The following is a 16630-nucleotide window of genomic DNA, read 5'->3' as shown; positions in this document are numbered from 1 at the left end:
TCTACTTTCACAAATAAACACGAGCCCACAGCTGACATATGTCTTGGCCTCAGTTGGCGATTCAGTACGTGTGAAGCTGTGGCCATTGCTCTGGGACGAGCGAGCAGGAAATGTGCTACTGCTATGGCTCAAACACTCAGGAGTGTGTAGGCTTGCTCTCTTAATGCTGCGGACACCCAGCCCTCACTATTAGACATCTCACTTAGTTCTCCTTAGCACCTTCTTAATTTGTAATGCTTGGTAATAAGAAAACAAAATGTACTCTAGCTGAAGTACTGAGTGTACTATATGTATTAATATTAGACACAACACTCAATGTTTGTTCATGCCAATAGCTTGTTGGCAAATGCTTGATCATTTCAGAGTGGCAACTTGGGAAACAAGAAAGCAGCAAGATAGGAAAAGCAAACAAGACAAGAAAAGAAGACCATGCTGAGAGAGATTCTCTTGAATGTTGAATACATTGGTGTAGGGTCTCCCAGGTCCTTTTTGCATGGGGCCCTGAAATTAATCTATGGACACATGCACAGATGTTAGCAACACCTCTGGCTGTGGTTCACCAGCAACTTGTAGGACTTGAAAAACTGTAGAAGAAGGCAGACAAGTGGAAAAGGAACATGGCTTGCTGGTTCGAATCCTGACAGGTCAAGGGTTGGGGTACCCCTGAGCAAGGTACCCAATCCCCATTGCTCCCCACTGATTGAGTTAATTGGATACTGTACAATGACCCCAGTCATAAGGGGGCACATCCAGTGTAAATAGGGGGTGTGTGTCATCAAGGTCATCCAGTGTTAAAGGTCTCTCAGTAATCTGACAAAAGCAGGTGATCCAGAAATATGTGAACCATTCGGATCTCTCTGCCTATCAAGATGCTCCTCCGATATTGACATGCTTTTATTCCTTTTAGTAACACTTGCTTTTAGTATTTTAGTTCGCTTTGAAGCAGAGGAAGTTCTCCTTCGTCTTCTTCATTACATTACATGTCATTTGGCAGACGCTTTTATCCAAAGCGACTTACAATACTGTAAGTGCCATTTGGGTACAAACAAGAGCTACAAGTAAGTAAGTGCTTCAAGTAAGCCAAAACTATAAAGTGCTAGTCATAAGTGTGATGTACAAGTAAGTGTTTTTTTGTCGTCGTTGTCTTAGTCGAGGTAGAGTCGAAAGAGATGTGTTTTTAGTCGTCGGCGGAAGATGTGGAGGCTTTCTGCTGTCCGGATGTCAATGGGCATCTCGTTCCACCATTTGGGAGCGAGGACAGCGAACAGTCTTCCAGTAACTCCAGTAATCATTTCCGACAGAGATGTAATGTAATGTAATGCTGCTAAATCAATTCTACTTTATGACAGTGCATCTCTGACAGCCTTCTCATGCTTACATCTCCTCAGTCTCATCCTCTTTTCATCTGTCTTTATCGTAGTTCAAAGCTCTCAAACGTAGCCCAACCACCCTCCCATCTCGCCACTTATTGTAGTCAATGCTGGAATAACAACCTTTGCATCAAAGGTATGCGTGTGCACAGTTGCTAAGTAGAACAGCTCATAGGAGCGTTCATTCTCAAAACAGCACTGCAATTAGTCGGTCTCTTGTCAAAGGCCAGGTTTCCCAAAGGCTGCAAACAGATGTCTAGTTCTCTCCCAGGTCACATGATACACAATAAGCTGACAGGTAATTATGGCAGGTCATTATTGCTCATTAATGCTAAAACTATGTTACCTAACCCAGTTTTTATAAAAAAGTGATCGGGGCGAGAGCCTCAGTTTCAACGAATTGTGTGTTTTAACAGTTCCGCACCATGTGTTTGATCACCAGCTGTGCAAATTCAGATTTGAATCCTGTCAGAGGAGAATGTGACAGAAACACAACGGCATGCATAAACGTGGCCACAGTGTGTGTTTAATCATTGGCTTTGAGTTTGCACAATCTGACTAATCATTCTGACATGACAGCAGCAATAATAATGGTGTCGCAAGTGTCTTTTGTATTTGTTATGTGCTTCCGTGTTTTTGTAGTGAAGGAGAAATGAACTGCTTCAACACATTTGTGATCCTGATGAAGTAGCTGCATACCTTTATTATTGCTGCTGCTGCTACTTTGGCCATCGCCTTCACCTCCTGTTCTATGTGATGCTGCGTGCATACTGTCATGCAGGACAAGCCTCCCCTCCCTCTCACAGAAATGCTGCAATGCGTCTCCTTCCTGCCCACTACCAGCGAACACAGTCAGAGAACGTCCCCATAGCAACAGCCAATGAGGCTTATGGCTGAGAGATATTTTGTGTGCTGTTGTTATGATTGTATTTATTTAATTTGCAGGATTATTTGCATTTGGGGTTAGTGCCACTGCAGACATACAGTATGTTGCAAGTGAGCAAAAGAGGAGCTGGGTACAGCTGATGATACACTGACAATGGTCAAAGCATAATTTCATCCAGATTTTTTTTTTTTTTACCTAACCAACTGGCTGTGTTTTCAGCAGCATACAGATGTAGTCATGCATGTGAAACACAGCACCACTCCCAGCAGCATTACAGGCAGTTTGTCAGTGAGGATATACTATAAAGTCAACATGCTTTTCCCCAAATAACCAATAGATACAATAAGTTATGAGCTAGGTTTGGTTTCTAACTTATTGGGTTTTTTTGTCTCATGTCTGTAGGCCAGCGAATTCTCCAGTATCAGAGTGACGTGCTTAACACAGTGGTGTTGGTGAACCCATCAGAGGAGACCACTGCTTCAGAGGTGAGTGACAACGCAACTGAAGCGTGAACTACATGCTCTGACTCCTGCAGGACACTTTTAAGGTCAAAGTGATTTAATTGAACTAGGTTTCACTCGGTGAAGCAAACAGCAGCTCATCACATTTATTCCCTGTGGGAAGTCTATGTCTCTCATGCTAGTGTGTATCGCTCATTGGAGTCACTGGAGAAAACACATCACTCTCAACTGAAGCTCTTTGAGACCTAGGACCTTATTTAATATTCGTTAACAACAACGTTCAGATGGCTCTGATTTATTTACCTGTCAGTTAAGTGTAGGCTAGGCTTTTGACCACAAATACCAACCGGTGATTATTGAACCTGACAAAACTACACTGTGCTGTGCATTTATTTTTCATTTTGTGACTAATCTGAATGATGATGATAATCAACCTAATTTGGTTGATATTAAAATACATTTAGTTTTTTTCAAGATATCTATTTCAGGTATGGATTAAATAAACACTATTCAACTTCTAGGATTAATTTAAGACCATTATGTTTCAGGTTGACTTTATTCTTACACGTAGGTAGATCTGACCTATTACACACAGACCTTGAGATGGCTTCAAACCCAAACAAAAATAAATAGCATTAAAACAAGGATTTAAAGTAAACTGAATAAAAAAGTCATCCCAAAAACAAGATGAGATAAATAAGTAGGGTAAAAAAAAAGTACAAATAATGATTTAAAAGAGCAATTGCAGCAGGAACAAAGATGTTTCTATATGGCTTAGTCTTAGACCTTGGGACATCAAATCTCCGACCAGATGGAAGTTGCTGATTCATCATTACAATCTGCTGCAATTGTCTGGTAAACAGTGATTCTGGACACAGCTGTGACTCCCCCATCAGCAAACTACACCATTTGACAATTTGATTTAGTGAGTTAAAATTCCTTCAAAGGCAGGTTTCCAAACCATGGCACAAGACAGAAGGCAAAAACAGATTCAATAAAAGCAACGTAAAAAAGTGTCATCATGGTTCTATCAATATGGAAATGTGACAACTTCTGCAGACAGAACAGAGGCTGGTGTCCCTTTCTGCACACAGCTTCTTTAAAATTCAGTGTAGAATTAATGATAATCCTGATATAGCTATAGATTTGAACGTGCTTAATGGTTTGTCCTTTGATAAAAGTGGGCTCAGGTGTGTTGGCAGTCATTCTAAAGGTACTCTCATTTTCCGGGTGCAGACTGATTACAGAGTCCTCTGCATAATTTAAAATAAACTGCCTTTAAAAAAAACAAAACAAAAAAAACACATATGACACATATTGGTAAAGAGATAATGCACCCTTGAGGTGACCCAGTAGAGAAGCACACTTTGTCAGATAGGGGCCAGTTTACTCTGATTCTCTGTGTCCTATTCCTTAAAACGTTTAAAATTCAGCCCATACAATTATTATTTAAATTTGATTTTAAATGTGCAGTTGAATCGTGTTAAAAGCAGAAGACATGTCAATAAATAAATGGTGTTTCCAGATGTTTGAGAGCAGGTTAAGCAGAGTGTGTGTTGTATCCCCCACTTTTGGGTCTGTAAACAAACTGCAGTTGTACTCTGAACGTACCAGTTTTTAAAAGATTGTCATAATAATTGAGGTTAAAGCAGTCTAAAATCATTCAATGTTGTGGAACAGCTAGAAGTGGGGACTGGGGATTTGTATTTCTAACGGTCAGTTAAAATATGTTAAAAAAAACAAAAACTATACATAGTTCTTTTGCACAGGTTTTAAGTAACTGGCCACATCTGTCTGATTTACAGAGAAATGGTGGTTGTCACACAATTTAAACTTAGTTCTTGTATTTAGACCCATAACCCAAGTCCAGTTCTACCCCATGCATTACCAAAAATTATATGAGTTCTTTAACATGTATCACAGTCTTCAGCTTCCTGTTAATCATCACATGTGCTGTTATCATGTAGTAGTTCAGGGTTGCTTGGATGACAATATTAAAGGGCCAAATTGACCTCACTGTATTCATGATGCATTAAATATTATTAACCATTTGCTTTGCTTGTGATTTGCCACTGTTTCCAACTCCCTGTACAATACCATTTTGATTATTGGTTCCAGCATTAATGTTAGCAATTGTTATTCTCTATTGTGCTTAGATCTGTTCCCTGATCACTGACTCTGCTGGGAATAAGTTGTTGGTACTAAGTGGCCAGAGCTCTGAGCAGGGAGGTGACATTCTACTACAAGGAGGAGCTTTCTCCTGGAAGCACTTCTCTGACATCATCTCCAGCCCTCAAGTAAGCAGAACACACCTTCTCTCCAAACAATGGTAAATTACATGGACAAAAAATATTACAGTGTATGTGTATAAATTAACTTGCAATGACAAAAGGGCAGCCTATGGCCAAGCGGAAAGGGAACTTGGCTTTTAACTGAAAGGTCGCCGGTTCAAGTCCCCACCCTGGGGTACCCTTGAGCAAGGTACCCAATCCCATTGCTCCCTGGGTGCTACTCAGTGTGGCAGCCCACTGCTCCTAATTCTAGGATGGGTCAAAATGCAGAGAATAATTTGTACAAAACACAATTATTTTAGATTGATGATTAATTTCTTTCCTCCTGTTATTCTGTTGTCAGGTGATTGAAGTCCTATCAAGGGCCTCTTCAGAGCAGCCGGCCAGGCTTACAGTTTCCTGTCAGGGAGACGGGGGTTGGAGCTCCCTGGGCCAAAGCCAGGAGCAACAGCCTCTCCAAAACCTTCTGGAATACCGCTTGAACCCTGAACCTCACCTCCCCGACATGGATGGAGTCACAGAGTTCACCGAATATGTCGCAGAGACAGTGGATGTGCCCTCACCATTTGAGCTCCTGGAGCCCCCTACCTCTGGAGGTTTTCTGAAACTCTCCAAACCTTGCTGCTATGTCTTCCCTGGAGGCCGGGGAGACTCTGCTTTGTTTGCCGTCAATGGGTTCAACGTGCTGGTGGATGGAGGGTCTGACCGAAAGTCTTGCTTTTGGAAGCTGGTTCGCCACCTGGACAGGATTGACTCTGTTCTGCTCACCCATATTGGAGCTGACAACCTTCCTGGCATCAATGGGTTGTTTCAGAGAAAGATTGCTGAGCAGGAGGAGGAACGTAACAAAGGCTCTGGCTCCAGCAACAATGGTGACTGGATGAAGAACCTGATCTCGCCTGAACTGGGGATCGTGTTTCTCAATGTGCCAGAGAAGCTTCGGATGCCAGAGTCTACACTGAAAGTGAAGCGAAGCATTGAGGAAGCATCGCTTACACTGCAGTACCTCAACAAGCTTGGTATCACACCAGAGCCTCTTCACAGAGTTGTCAGCAACACCATTGATCCTATCACACTGTTCCACAAACTCGGTGTGGGAAAGTTAGACATGTATGTCTTAAACCCTGTTAAAGAAAGCAAAGAGATGCAGTTTCTCATGCAGAAATGGGCTGGAAACAGCAAAGCCAAGACAGGAATTATGATGCCCAATGGAAAAGAAGGGGAAATATCTGTTCCCTATTTAACGTCAGTTACTGCTCTCATTGTTTGGATTCCACACCGTCCTACAGAAAAGATAGTGAGGGTGCTGTTTCCAGGAAACGCACCCCAGAATAAAATCTTTGAAGGCCTTGAGAAACTCAAGCACCTGGACTTCCTACGATACCCAGTGGCCACCCAAAAGGACATATCATCTGGTGCGCCACCTCCTGTCATCAAACAGACGAAAATAAGATCAAGAACAGACAGCAAAGAGAGTCTCAAATCTTCACCCAAACCACATTCTAAAACAACAAAGAAAGAAACCAGTGGACAAGAGGACGAGTCCAAAAGTGACATTATTAAAGAAAATAAAGTGGAAAAGAAAGAGGAGAAAAAGCCCAAAAGTGAAAGTCTAAAAGCCACCAAACAACAGAAAAACAGTGAGGTGGCCCCAGTGACAGAGAAAAAGAAAAAACCCAAGGAAAAAAGTGATAAGAAAGATAAAACATCCAAGATGGATGAAAAGAAAGACAGAGAGAAGAAAGAAATTAAGAAAGAAAAACATGACGTGAAGAAAGACGAAAATATAAGAAAAGAAGAGAAAAAAGAAAATAAAGCCAAAGTGGAGAAAAAGAAAGACCCAAGTAAACCAGAGTTGAGAAAAATCACCAAACCTGACCTAAAGCCACTCACCCCAGAGGTGAGAAAGACTCTGCATAAGGCCAAGACTAAGGCCAAGCCCAAGACAGACAAAAACAAAGCAGTTAAGGAGGAAGCAAATGACAAAATACCAGTGACGAAGAACATCGCTGAAGAGGTGGCAGCAGCTGCTTTGGCTGACAGGTCTATTGTGTCCTCCCCTGAGGACCTCACTGAGGACTTTGAGGCTCTAAAACAACAAGAGGAGGTCTCTCAACCCAAGAGTGAGCCTATCCAGAATGATGTGATGCCTGGACATTCACTGTATACAGATATTAAAGCTGAACTTTCTTCCTCAGTTTTCCCTGATGAGAAAAGCACCACAGCCACTGAGATAAAATCTGCTCTGGCCAAATCTCCAGTAAATCAGGAAGAGGATAACATAGATAAGGGTGCATTGAAGGAGATTGCAGCCATTGAAAATGACACAAGTGATGGCTTTGACAAGAAATATGAAGAGGAGAAAATGGAAAAATATGAGAAATACCAAGCAACAAATGACATGAAAGATCGATCGAAGAAGAGTGACAGCTCAGAGGAGGAGGACGATGTCATTGAAAAAGCTGAATTTGAAGGAACAGAAGATGATGAAGTACTAAAGTACAAACCTGAGGAAGGGAAAAAGGAAAAAAATGGAAAAGAGTGGGTCACCAAGCCAGCTGAGGAAAAATCAGCTGCAGCTGTTTCTGTGCAATGTGCTGCAGTGTCCGCCTCAGAGCAGTTCTCATTCATCCAAGATGAGACCATTCCCGGCTATTCTGAGACTGAACAGACCATTTCAGATGAAGAGATCCACGAGGAGACAGAGGACAGGATCCCACAGCTCCGCTATGATGTGGCCTCCTATGACATATCTGTTCCTGATGTCCCTGGCACCTTTGACTCCATGCATGGTATCAAAGAGATGAAGAGCTCCATATTGTCTGATGTTGCAGATATAAAACCCAAAGCTTTTTTGGGACGTCACGAGCCTGAGCTTGCAACTTACCCTCACATCATTGCTGCTCCTCTTGCAGAGGAAGAGCACATCTCCTCAGCAACATCCATCACAGAATATGACAAACTGTCATCTTTTGCCACATCTGTAGCCGAGGACCAGTCAATAGCCTCGGTTACAGCACCTCAGACTGAGGAAATGGGGAGAAACTCGCTCCTGCTTGACAACATCAACATTATCCCCTCTCGCGCAGAGGCCACCCATGGAAAGGACTATCTCCACTCAGCAGGAACCATCTCACCCACCTCCTCCTTGGAGGATGACAAATGCTTTAAGTCTCCCTCTTCTGATGAGTACCAGCCCAACATTCCTGAGATGGAGGGTGACACAAAGATCAAATCAATCCAGTTCAGCCCTGAAGCAGAAGACGATGAGGAAGATGAGGATGAGGATCAGACTCCAAATGTTGACATACCTTTGGGGAAACTCCAAGAGGGCTATGAACATGCAGCCTCCAAGATGCTCCAGGAAAAGGAGAAATCTGACACCTCTTTTCTGCCTCCCATCTGTACTACACAGTACTCTCCTACACAGGATGTCAAGGAAAATCAGACTCTCTTTAACACTGAGGGATTAAAGGTTGGTGCTGATAAAAAGCCTATTTCACCTCCCCATTCTTTCTCCCCTGGGTTAGAGTCTCACTCCAGGCAGGAAAGTGAGGAAAGATGTCTAAGCCCAGATGACAGCACAATGAAATTGGCCTCACCCACACAGTCTGTCCCTACAAGCAGCAGTTACTCTCCAACAGAAGAGAAACTATTTAAGACAGAAGACAAAAATGAAGATGTGATCAATGTGAAATCTGACACCCAGAAAACAGAAAGATCTGTGACTATTTCAGACAATTCTTCCTTGATCGGTCTGCCAGGTGACAAGACAGCATTTGAAGCATCTGATGAAGACAATGATGAAGAAGAAGAAGTAGAAGAAGAAGAAGAAGAAGAAGAAGAGGAAGAAGAGGATGATTACTTTGTCAAAAAGGATTTAAAGCCTACTGTTACGGCCAAGCTTATGGAGGCAAAAGAAGGGTGCTTCCTGGATGATGACAACACTTTTGAGGCTAAATCTGCAACTATAGAAACAGAAGTGAAGGGCCCATTCAAGGCAGAGGTTTCTGTAATCCCACAGGAGAAATCTAAACCTCAGGTGGTGTTCTCAGATGAAGATGAGGACGAAAATGATGATGACTTTGAAAGAAGCGCAATGTCTCAGCACTTATCAGCAGATAAGTTACAAGTAGAATTTGAACAGGATACTGCGGAGAATGTTGACACCTCTTTAAAAGAGCCAGAAAAAAGTGTTCATTTCAGTCTCTATGATTTCCCAGAGAAGGAGAGCAAAGAAAAGGCCCTGTATATAAGACAAGACACACCCTATGTCCATGGCAAAACATTCTCATACGGTGACATCTATGACAGCAAAACAAGCTCAGTGGAGTCTGATTCATATCATCAGGAGTCCTTAGATACAGCGGAGCAAATCATTACAAAGAGTGGAGTGGATTTGCAGCAACAGGACATGCCGTCCTCAGTCAAACCTATGGAGAAGATGTCAGAAATAAAGGGATTTACTGCCTCTTATGGAAAAGAAGATTCCACTGCATCATGGCTCGACTCCAAAAGCCCATCCGTACCCCCATTTGAAAAAGAAGACAAAGGAAAGGTGACATTGGATTACAGTGTAGGCAGTAGATTCCCTTCAGTGGCAGACAGACCTGAGGCCTCAACCACATCTTTATCATCAGAAAAAGACTATTTGTCTTTTAAAGGGCCCCCTGACACCACACAGACCCAGACACACTCCTCATTAGCTTTTGATGTTGGCAAACCTGAGGCTGCAATCTTCAGTGAGAAAGGGGCATGTTTGGAGGTTGACATGCGAAAACTAACGGCAAGAGATGAGGAGGACTATGATGATAATGAAGTGCTTGATGATGAAGATTATGATGAAGATGAGGAGGAAGAAGAGGAAGATGACGGTGCTTATGATTATGATATCGAGAAAGGTGCCAAAGAAAAGTCTGAGAAGGAAGCGGGAAGTCCAATCAGTGAAATGTTTGGCTCAAATAGACCTGAGTTTATGGTGTCCATGGCTGGTTATGGCTTTAACAGTCAAGGGAAGCCAAGTATGATAGAATGTAGCTCCAGCTCACTTACAAAGGCTGAAAACGAGAACAAAGCTGACTCCTTGTCCTTCAGTGGAAAGCCAACAGACTTAGGGGCTACAGGTTTCTCTGGCTATTCCTCAGGATTTGAATACTCATATGGACATGAAGAGAAAGATTCATTTTTATCAAGTCAGACCATAGACAAAGGAAACGAGGATTTCTCTCTTAAATCGACAGAGGTCAGTTATTATCAGAGTGACAGAGCCGATGCTGAGTTTGAGGAAAAGAAGACACCAGACCTCCCGAGTAGGAAGTCACTTGACACAAGCTTTCAGTACACAACAACAGCTGCTCCTGGGTATTCTTCCTCCTCAGCCTATAGCTATTCATCCTCCACCTCTGGCTCGCTCTCCACCAGCCGTCAATTTGGAGAGGAACTGGAGACACCGGCCTCTGCTGAGCCGCTCTTTGAGTACTCCTCTTTTAAAGATGAACACTCACTGGTTATGGATTCCCCCTTCTCGAGCTCTGCTGGTGCCAAAGATGATTATGTGGAAGTGTCTGAAAAACAGATCACAGCTGCGCCCACAGTTGAGTCCAGTTTAGCGCGATTCTCACCCCTCAGCCCATTTGAGGAAGTCAAATCGTTCCCCTCACTCTCATCTACCAACTTTGCTGAAGCCAAGAAGGAGCATACCACCTCATTAGGTGACGTTATGGACAATATTCCCCAGTCAAAGTGTTTCTATAAGCCTGAATGGTCTGAAGGGTCCAAACTGGAGACAGCTGTTGGATTTGGGGCCTCAGCTGGTCTGTTGTCTCAAACAGAGTTTTCCAAGGATAAAGAGGCAGCCAGTGCTGCTCTGTTTGGTGTCACTTCCTCACCACGCCCAGACAAAGAAGGCAAGCATTACTTTGAGGAAACGGACAGCAGTGAGGAAGAGGATGAGGATGCTTATGTGCGTGAGATGACTCGAAGTTGTCCCTCCAGTGGCCTGGCAGGTAGTCTCTCAATTTCTGACAAGCTGGTTTCTCCAGCTGGCTCGGAAAAGACAGGTGGTGTCCTCCATGACTCCTTCATGACTTCCCCTCTCCAGGCCAGCAAGCCAGACACAACAAATGGTACCACAGAGGTCACTAAAAGCTCCACCTTTCCTGTCAGTGGTGCAGCTCCAGGTCTTGCCAAGGTAGAGTCCAGGGAGGGAGCAGCAGGTTATAGGAGCGCTTATGATTGGGAGATGCCAAAACCCCAGATGGGGATGGTTCCGGGAGATTCTCCTCCCCATTACCGTCATGATGATGAATTTGAGGAGGAGTGTGAGATGGAGCCAGAGCACCCTGCCCGCCCACTTTCACTCTCTACAACAGACCAGCCCTTCCACTCACCATTCTACTCTGAGGAGTGCAGCCGTGGAGGACAGGATGATGATGACGATGATGATGATAGCGATCAGGATTTTGCTGGTGATGGACGCATGGGAGCCACCTCCTCTTATAACAGCCGCACTTCCCCTGGGTATTCGGCTTCTGAATACAGGCAGCACAAAGAGGACCTGTCACCTTCCTTCATCAACCCCTGCATGCGGCAGTTATCCAGCGATGAGGATGATGAAGAGGACGAACGAAGAAGCAACCAGTCACAAGAAGGCAATGACCATGATATGTCAGTGAAGAAGCGGACTCACAGAGATGTCAGGGAGAGCAGCGCTCTGCACCAAGCTGGTGGCATGTCAGCAGTGCTGGCTCTAGCCACAGAAGACACACCGCCAACCTCAGTCAGCGAATCCCTCGGTTCTCAGTCAGACTCTGATGCACCTCCAGGCACAGAGGAATACCCCTCAGTCACTGGTGAAGGCAACATGGACTCAGATGAAGATGCAGACTACATGCCTGTTGATAAATTATCTGCCACGGGAGGAGGCAGCCATCATTCCTCTAGAAGGAGCCACGACCCTCCTCCAGCTCCCATCATGGACCCTTGCCCTCACCCTCCACGCCCAGATGTTTGCATGGTGGATCCTGACTCTTTGGATAATGGCTCACTTAAGAAAGAGCCAAAGACAAAGGGCTTGAAGAAATCGTTGAGTAAAACCAAGTCTTCATCCCCTGCTAGGCGCAAGAGGTCTCCCATGCCCGTCAAACAGACATCGTCTCCTCGTAGTGCCTCGCTGAAGAAGAAGGACACAGACAAGAGCTCACGTATGTCTCGCCTGTCAGATGGACAAGGCTCCAAAGATGATGATGTTTCCAGGTTGAGCTTTAACACTGGCAAGGGGCTGACGAACAGTGTCAAGGGCAGTTCAGGTGAGCATAGATTAAATCAACAGAGGACTGTGTCTATCCTGAAAGCATTTAGATACCAATTACACTTAATACAACACAACAGATTTCCATTTCCGACATAGTGACAGTTTTGGTTCTTGCTTTCAGGCTCCCAGAAGTCTGGCTCCGCAGCTGCTCCTGGTCTTCCAATTTATGTCGACTTGGCCTACATTCCCAATCACTGTAGTGCCAAGAATGTGGACCAGGAGTTTTTCAAACGGATTCGCTCCGCATACTATGTGGTGAGCGGGAACGATGCAGCGAATGGTGAACCAAGCCGAGGAGTCCTCGATGCACTGTTGGATGGCAAATCTCAGTGGGGATCAAACTTACAGGTAATGTTTTCTTCCAGGCACACTTAGCTCACTGCTGAAGTTAATCTAGTAATCTAAAATAATCTATGTTGTGTTTGTCCTGCAAACAAAAAAAAGTAGTTCAAGCCATTCTAATATTCAACAGACCACAATAGAGCTGGAAGCAGATGCAGCAATTGACTTGAAAACATGCACTGCTCATAGACATACAATGATAATTCAAGATAAGATAACAGCCCCAGCAGTGGTGCAAAATCTCCCCAATATTTAAAAATGTTGAATCTGGACCCCCCTCCAACCTAAGCTATTTGAGGATATCCTACGGTGGGAGTGAGTCTACATTACTCAAAGACGCTTAGCAGAATAAAAGTTGTTCATGGAAAAAGGTTCCAAAATGGATCATCATGATTACCAGTAAATTTATCTTTGTCTGAGGTGAATATAATCAAGTGGAACTCTTCCAAAGTCACCTTGTCCTTCCCTAAAGCTGAGCTAAGAATTTTTAATAGTGCACACAACAGGTGAATTTTATTGTAAAATGTTTCAGATTTTGACAAATACCATTCAAAAAGCTTCATCCTGTTTGGTTGCTCACTCATTTCCTGCTCTTCCTTTCAGGTGACATTGATCCCCACCCATGACTCTGAGGTGACCCGTGACTGGTACCAGCAGACGCATGAGCGGCAGCAGGAGCTCAACATCATGGTCCTGGCGTCCAGCAGCACCGTCGTCATGCAGGATGAGTCCTTCCCTGCCTGCAAGATCGAATTTTAAGATTCCTTCCTCCTCCTCCTCCTCCTCCTCCTGCCCCCTACTGTAGATCGGTTTTTAATTGCCTCTTTTCAATAATAGCCTGATATACAAATCTGTCCCTTCTTTGTGATTACAGGGCCAAAAGCAGGAACAGGTCTGGATAACTGTCTATGTTTTTTCTAGATTTTTATTCATTTATAATCTTTTTGTCACCATTTGTATTACAATGGTAGTTTTCTGACAACTGTTTGTCCTCAACTTCTTCATTATTTTTCAATCACATACTAGGAACGATGCAGTTTTAATTTAGTTTTTTACCCCCACCGACGTTCTTTTATTAGCTGAGACGACATGACGTGACATGACGTGTCAAGAGAGGAGCAAGTTGTTTCTGTAAATGATGTCACGCTGGTCATTTAAAAGCTGATGCTTTTCTTGTCTTTTAATTGGCCGGAATCAAAGCACAACCTGGTGCACATAAGAGCTGGTGACAAAGTACAAAAAAAAAGGTTCTTCCACTGAATTCCAGACATAAAGAACGATACATCCGATCACTTCATACCATTGTGCTTTCAGTAAAACATGAAATAACTTTACTTTTCCCATATGTCCCTCTTCTAAAACAATGACATTCCCAGTGTTGAACTTTGTGCCTCCAACTGGTAGTGAGATAGAAATGTTCCAGTGAATCCCAGCTGTCTTTTATCTTTTTGAGTATATTTGGTGTTGGCGTAGAGGAGACCATATTCAAAAATCTGTATCGTAGTGAAATATAGTATTCCTACAGTTTTCTCAAAGTGAAAATCAACCGTGATGGTACAAATTACTTTGTGGCTGTTTTATTCCCTACCGTGAATTTGATGAATACATTTCTCTCTCTATTTGTTTCTGTAGTCTTTGGTGTATTTTTTCAGTGTATTTCCAGTTAACATATCGTGGCAGAGGATCATGAGGGGAGATGTAGGCCGAGGTGCTGAGGCCAGAACGAAATCATCATCCTGATCTTTGGATCAGCGTGTTTTTATCTTTACATACAGAACAACACTCTGTGTTTGAAGCTCATTAGAAAAAAAAAACACAAATGGACAAAGCTGATATCAGTTGTTGTGTCTGAGAGATCTTTATACAAAAGCTGTGTTAAAGGACAAAGAATGTATTCCACTACAACAATAGGAACATGTGGTTGTGAGGAGAGATTGTGTTTTCCTGGTGAAGAAGATGTGGTCTGGTTTGATTGGTGGTAGAGGTTGGACTGTCATCCACATGTGCCTTTGTGTCCTGCTGTGCTGGAAAGGAAAATAGATGTGTGTTTGCTTTAGAAACCTTAGGTATAAAGTGTGTGCGGTACATCCACGGCTCTGTGGCAGAGGCTCGGCTGAGCTGGATTCTTCTGTGAGTTGTACAAAGGTTGGAGTTGTACATAGTAAGTGAAAAATTGCACTTTTTAAAGCATCAACTCAGTATTTCAGCCGTTATGTTTTTTGTTTCCTGGCGTTGCCGCTTAAAGAAGCACAAAGGGAAAACCAGTGTGTGAAAACCCAGAAGCAGTTTCTTTATGTTGAGTTTGAAACAGTCTTTTTATCTACAATCACCTCAATCTATTGCATCCTGTTTTAATCATCAGTTTTCTTTACTTTCAGTGGTAAATCAGTGGATGTTTTTTTTTTAAACACCTTTTTAAATTATTACTTATAGATGTGTTTAATTTCATGTTGATTTTATATTTTGATAGGTAAGTAGTAGTAATTTAATTTTAACTACTGACAGGACCAACAAATCTTTCCAGGGTTGCTCTTTTATGATGCACATTGAAAATACAGATGCTTTGCTGTATAGTATTTTCTTTTCTTCACGTATCTAGAGATGCATGTACAACAGATGCACGGACGTAGGCTCTTGAAAAAAAGGCTGCAGGCAGGCAGCGCAGACCTGATTTGAATGTTAAGATGCAGATTACCTTTATGTTCTCTGTTGAGGACTTTTCATCTCCTGGTTGCGTTGGTCACAGCAACAACCCTCCCAGTAGCCTGCAATAAAAACCTGTGCAGAGAGGAAAACTAATGAATGTGCGGACTAAGACCACCATAGTTTGCTAAACTATACTTTCTGTCAGCAGATTACAGTGGTGACAGTCACACTGAGGTGAGGCTGCTGTCAAATACAGGTTCCCAATGGCAGTCAAATTAAAACATCAGCTTATTTGATGACAATGGAAATAACCAGGGCGTCACCTGTTGTGCATTCCTATTAAATACTGCACCACTGTAAAGGCAAATACTAGTCGTTTCTAATAACCAACACTACTAACAAGGTCAGTCACAAACCAAACTGCCAGACGTGAGGGACTCAAGTCACTCATGTCAATACATTTTTATCTATAGACAACGTCACACGTTTTTCCAAAGCTTAACATAAACACTCACATACAGTAGCTGCTGCATTTTTGTATTGTTCCAAAAAAAAAGAAAGGGAAAATAAAAAAGAAAAAGGAAACATTTGTGGCATTCAGACTCATCTGCGTGATGACCCACTGGTTTCTGTTGAGCCCTGCTTGTACGTGCATGTGTACCTTTTGAATCCTGTATTGCAATAGCTAATTAATAATAATAAAAAAAGATGACTTAACATAGAAATGGTATATTATAGGTGTATATTCAAGAAGCTAAGCTGTCTGGTTCTGAGGAGGCACATCTAATCTGGCTTTGCTGTGCTGTAAAGAAAGCCTTGTGATTTCTTTTTCTTCTTTCTGCTTCTTTATTTCTGACTCTTGTTTTAGGGGCAATATTCTCTTGAACACTCATTAAATGCTTAAAAGGGTAAAATAGAAACAGATTTATTGTCATAAGGGGAAATAGTGTGGTGAAGAACAATAAAAACACAATTTACTGAAGAACAAACGTCTCCCTCTGCTTTCATGTCATTACACGTAAAGGCAACTGGTTTCCAACCTTTGAGTGACCACGTCAAACCTCCTCCTCCTCCTCCTCCTCACAGTCTTTATGTGTAGTTGTTGCAAGGTCCAGACATTGCAAAACTGTGGTCTTTCATTTGGTTCAACCCCATTTTCAAAGGTGAGAATTCATTTTAGAATAAAAGCATATTGATTTTTGTGGAGGGGCGGACCCCATCTCTGTTGTCACAGTAACCAGAAGCAGCCCAGACAGCGTTTGGTCTGTGTGAAGCTGATACTATGCTGCAGGAAGGAGCAGACAGGAAGACAATCACCAGTC

The 16630-nt window shown here is 42.9% G+C and overlaps 1 protein-coding gene across 2 annotated transcripts in view; it reads left to right on the top strand.

Annotated features, from left to right (window-relative positions):
* map1aa (microtubule-associated protein 1Aa) overlaps nt 1–16293 on the top strand; it is a 29912-nt gene extending 13619 nt beyond the window's left edge. For both annotated transcript variants that reach the window (XM_044030201.1, XM_044030202.1), the window contains 5 exons: nt 2659–2741; nt 4874–5014; nt 5352–12315; nt 12442–12668; nt 13266–16293. In XM_044030201.1, coding sequence (XP_043886136.1) covers nt 2659–2741; nt 4874–5014; nt 5352–12315; nt 12442–12668; nt 13266–13421 — 7571 coding nt within the window. In that variant the 3' untranslated portion in view covers nt 13422–16293. The remainder of the gene's footprint in view (nt 1–2658; nt 2742–4873; nt 5015–5351; nt 12316–12441; nt 12669–13265) is intronic.
* Nucleotides 16294–16630: the final 337 nt, after the last annotated feature.

This window comes from Solea senegalensis, linkage group LG7 (genome assembly GCF_019176455.1).
Source record: "Solea senegalensis isolate Sse05_10M linkage group LG7, IFAPA_SoseM_1, whole genome shotgun sequence".
Taxonomy (NCBI): Eukaryota; Metazoa; Chordata; class Actinopteri; order Pleuronectiformes; family Soleidae; genus Solea; species Solea senegalensis.
Note: the sequence above shows the minus strand (reverse complement) of the source record. Positions and strands in the feature narration are given on the sequence as shown.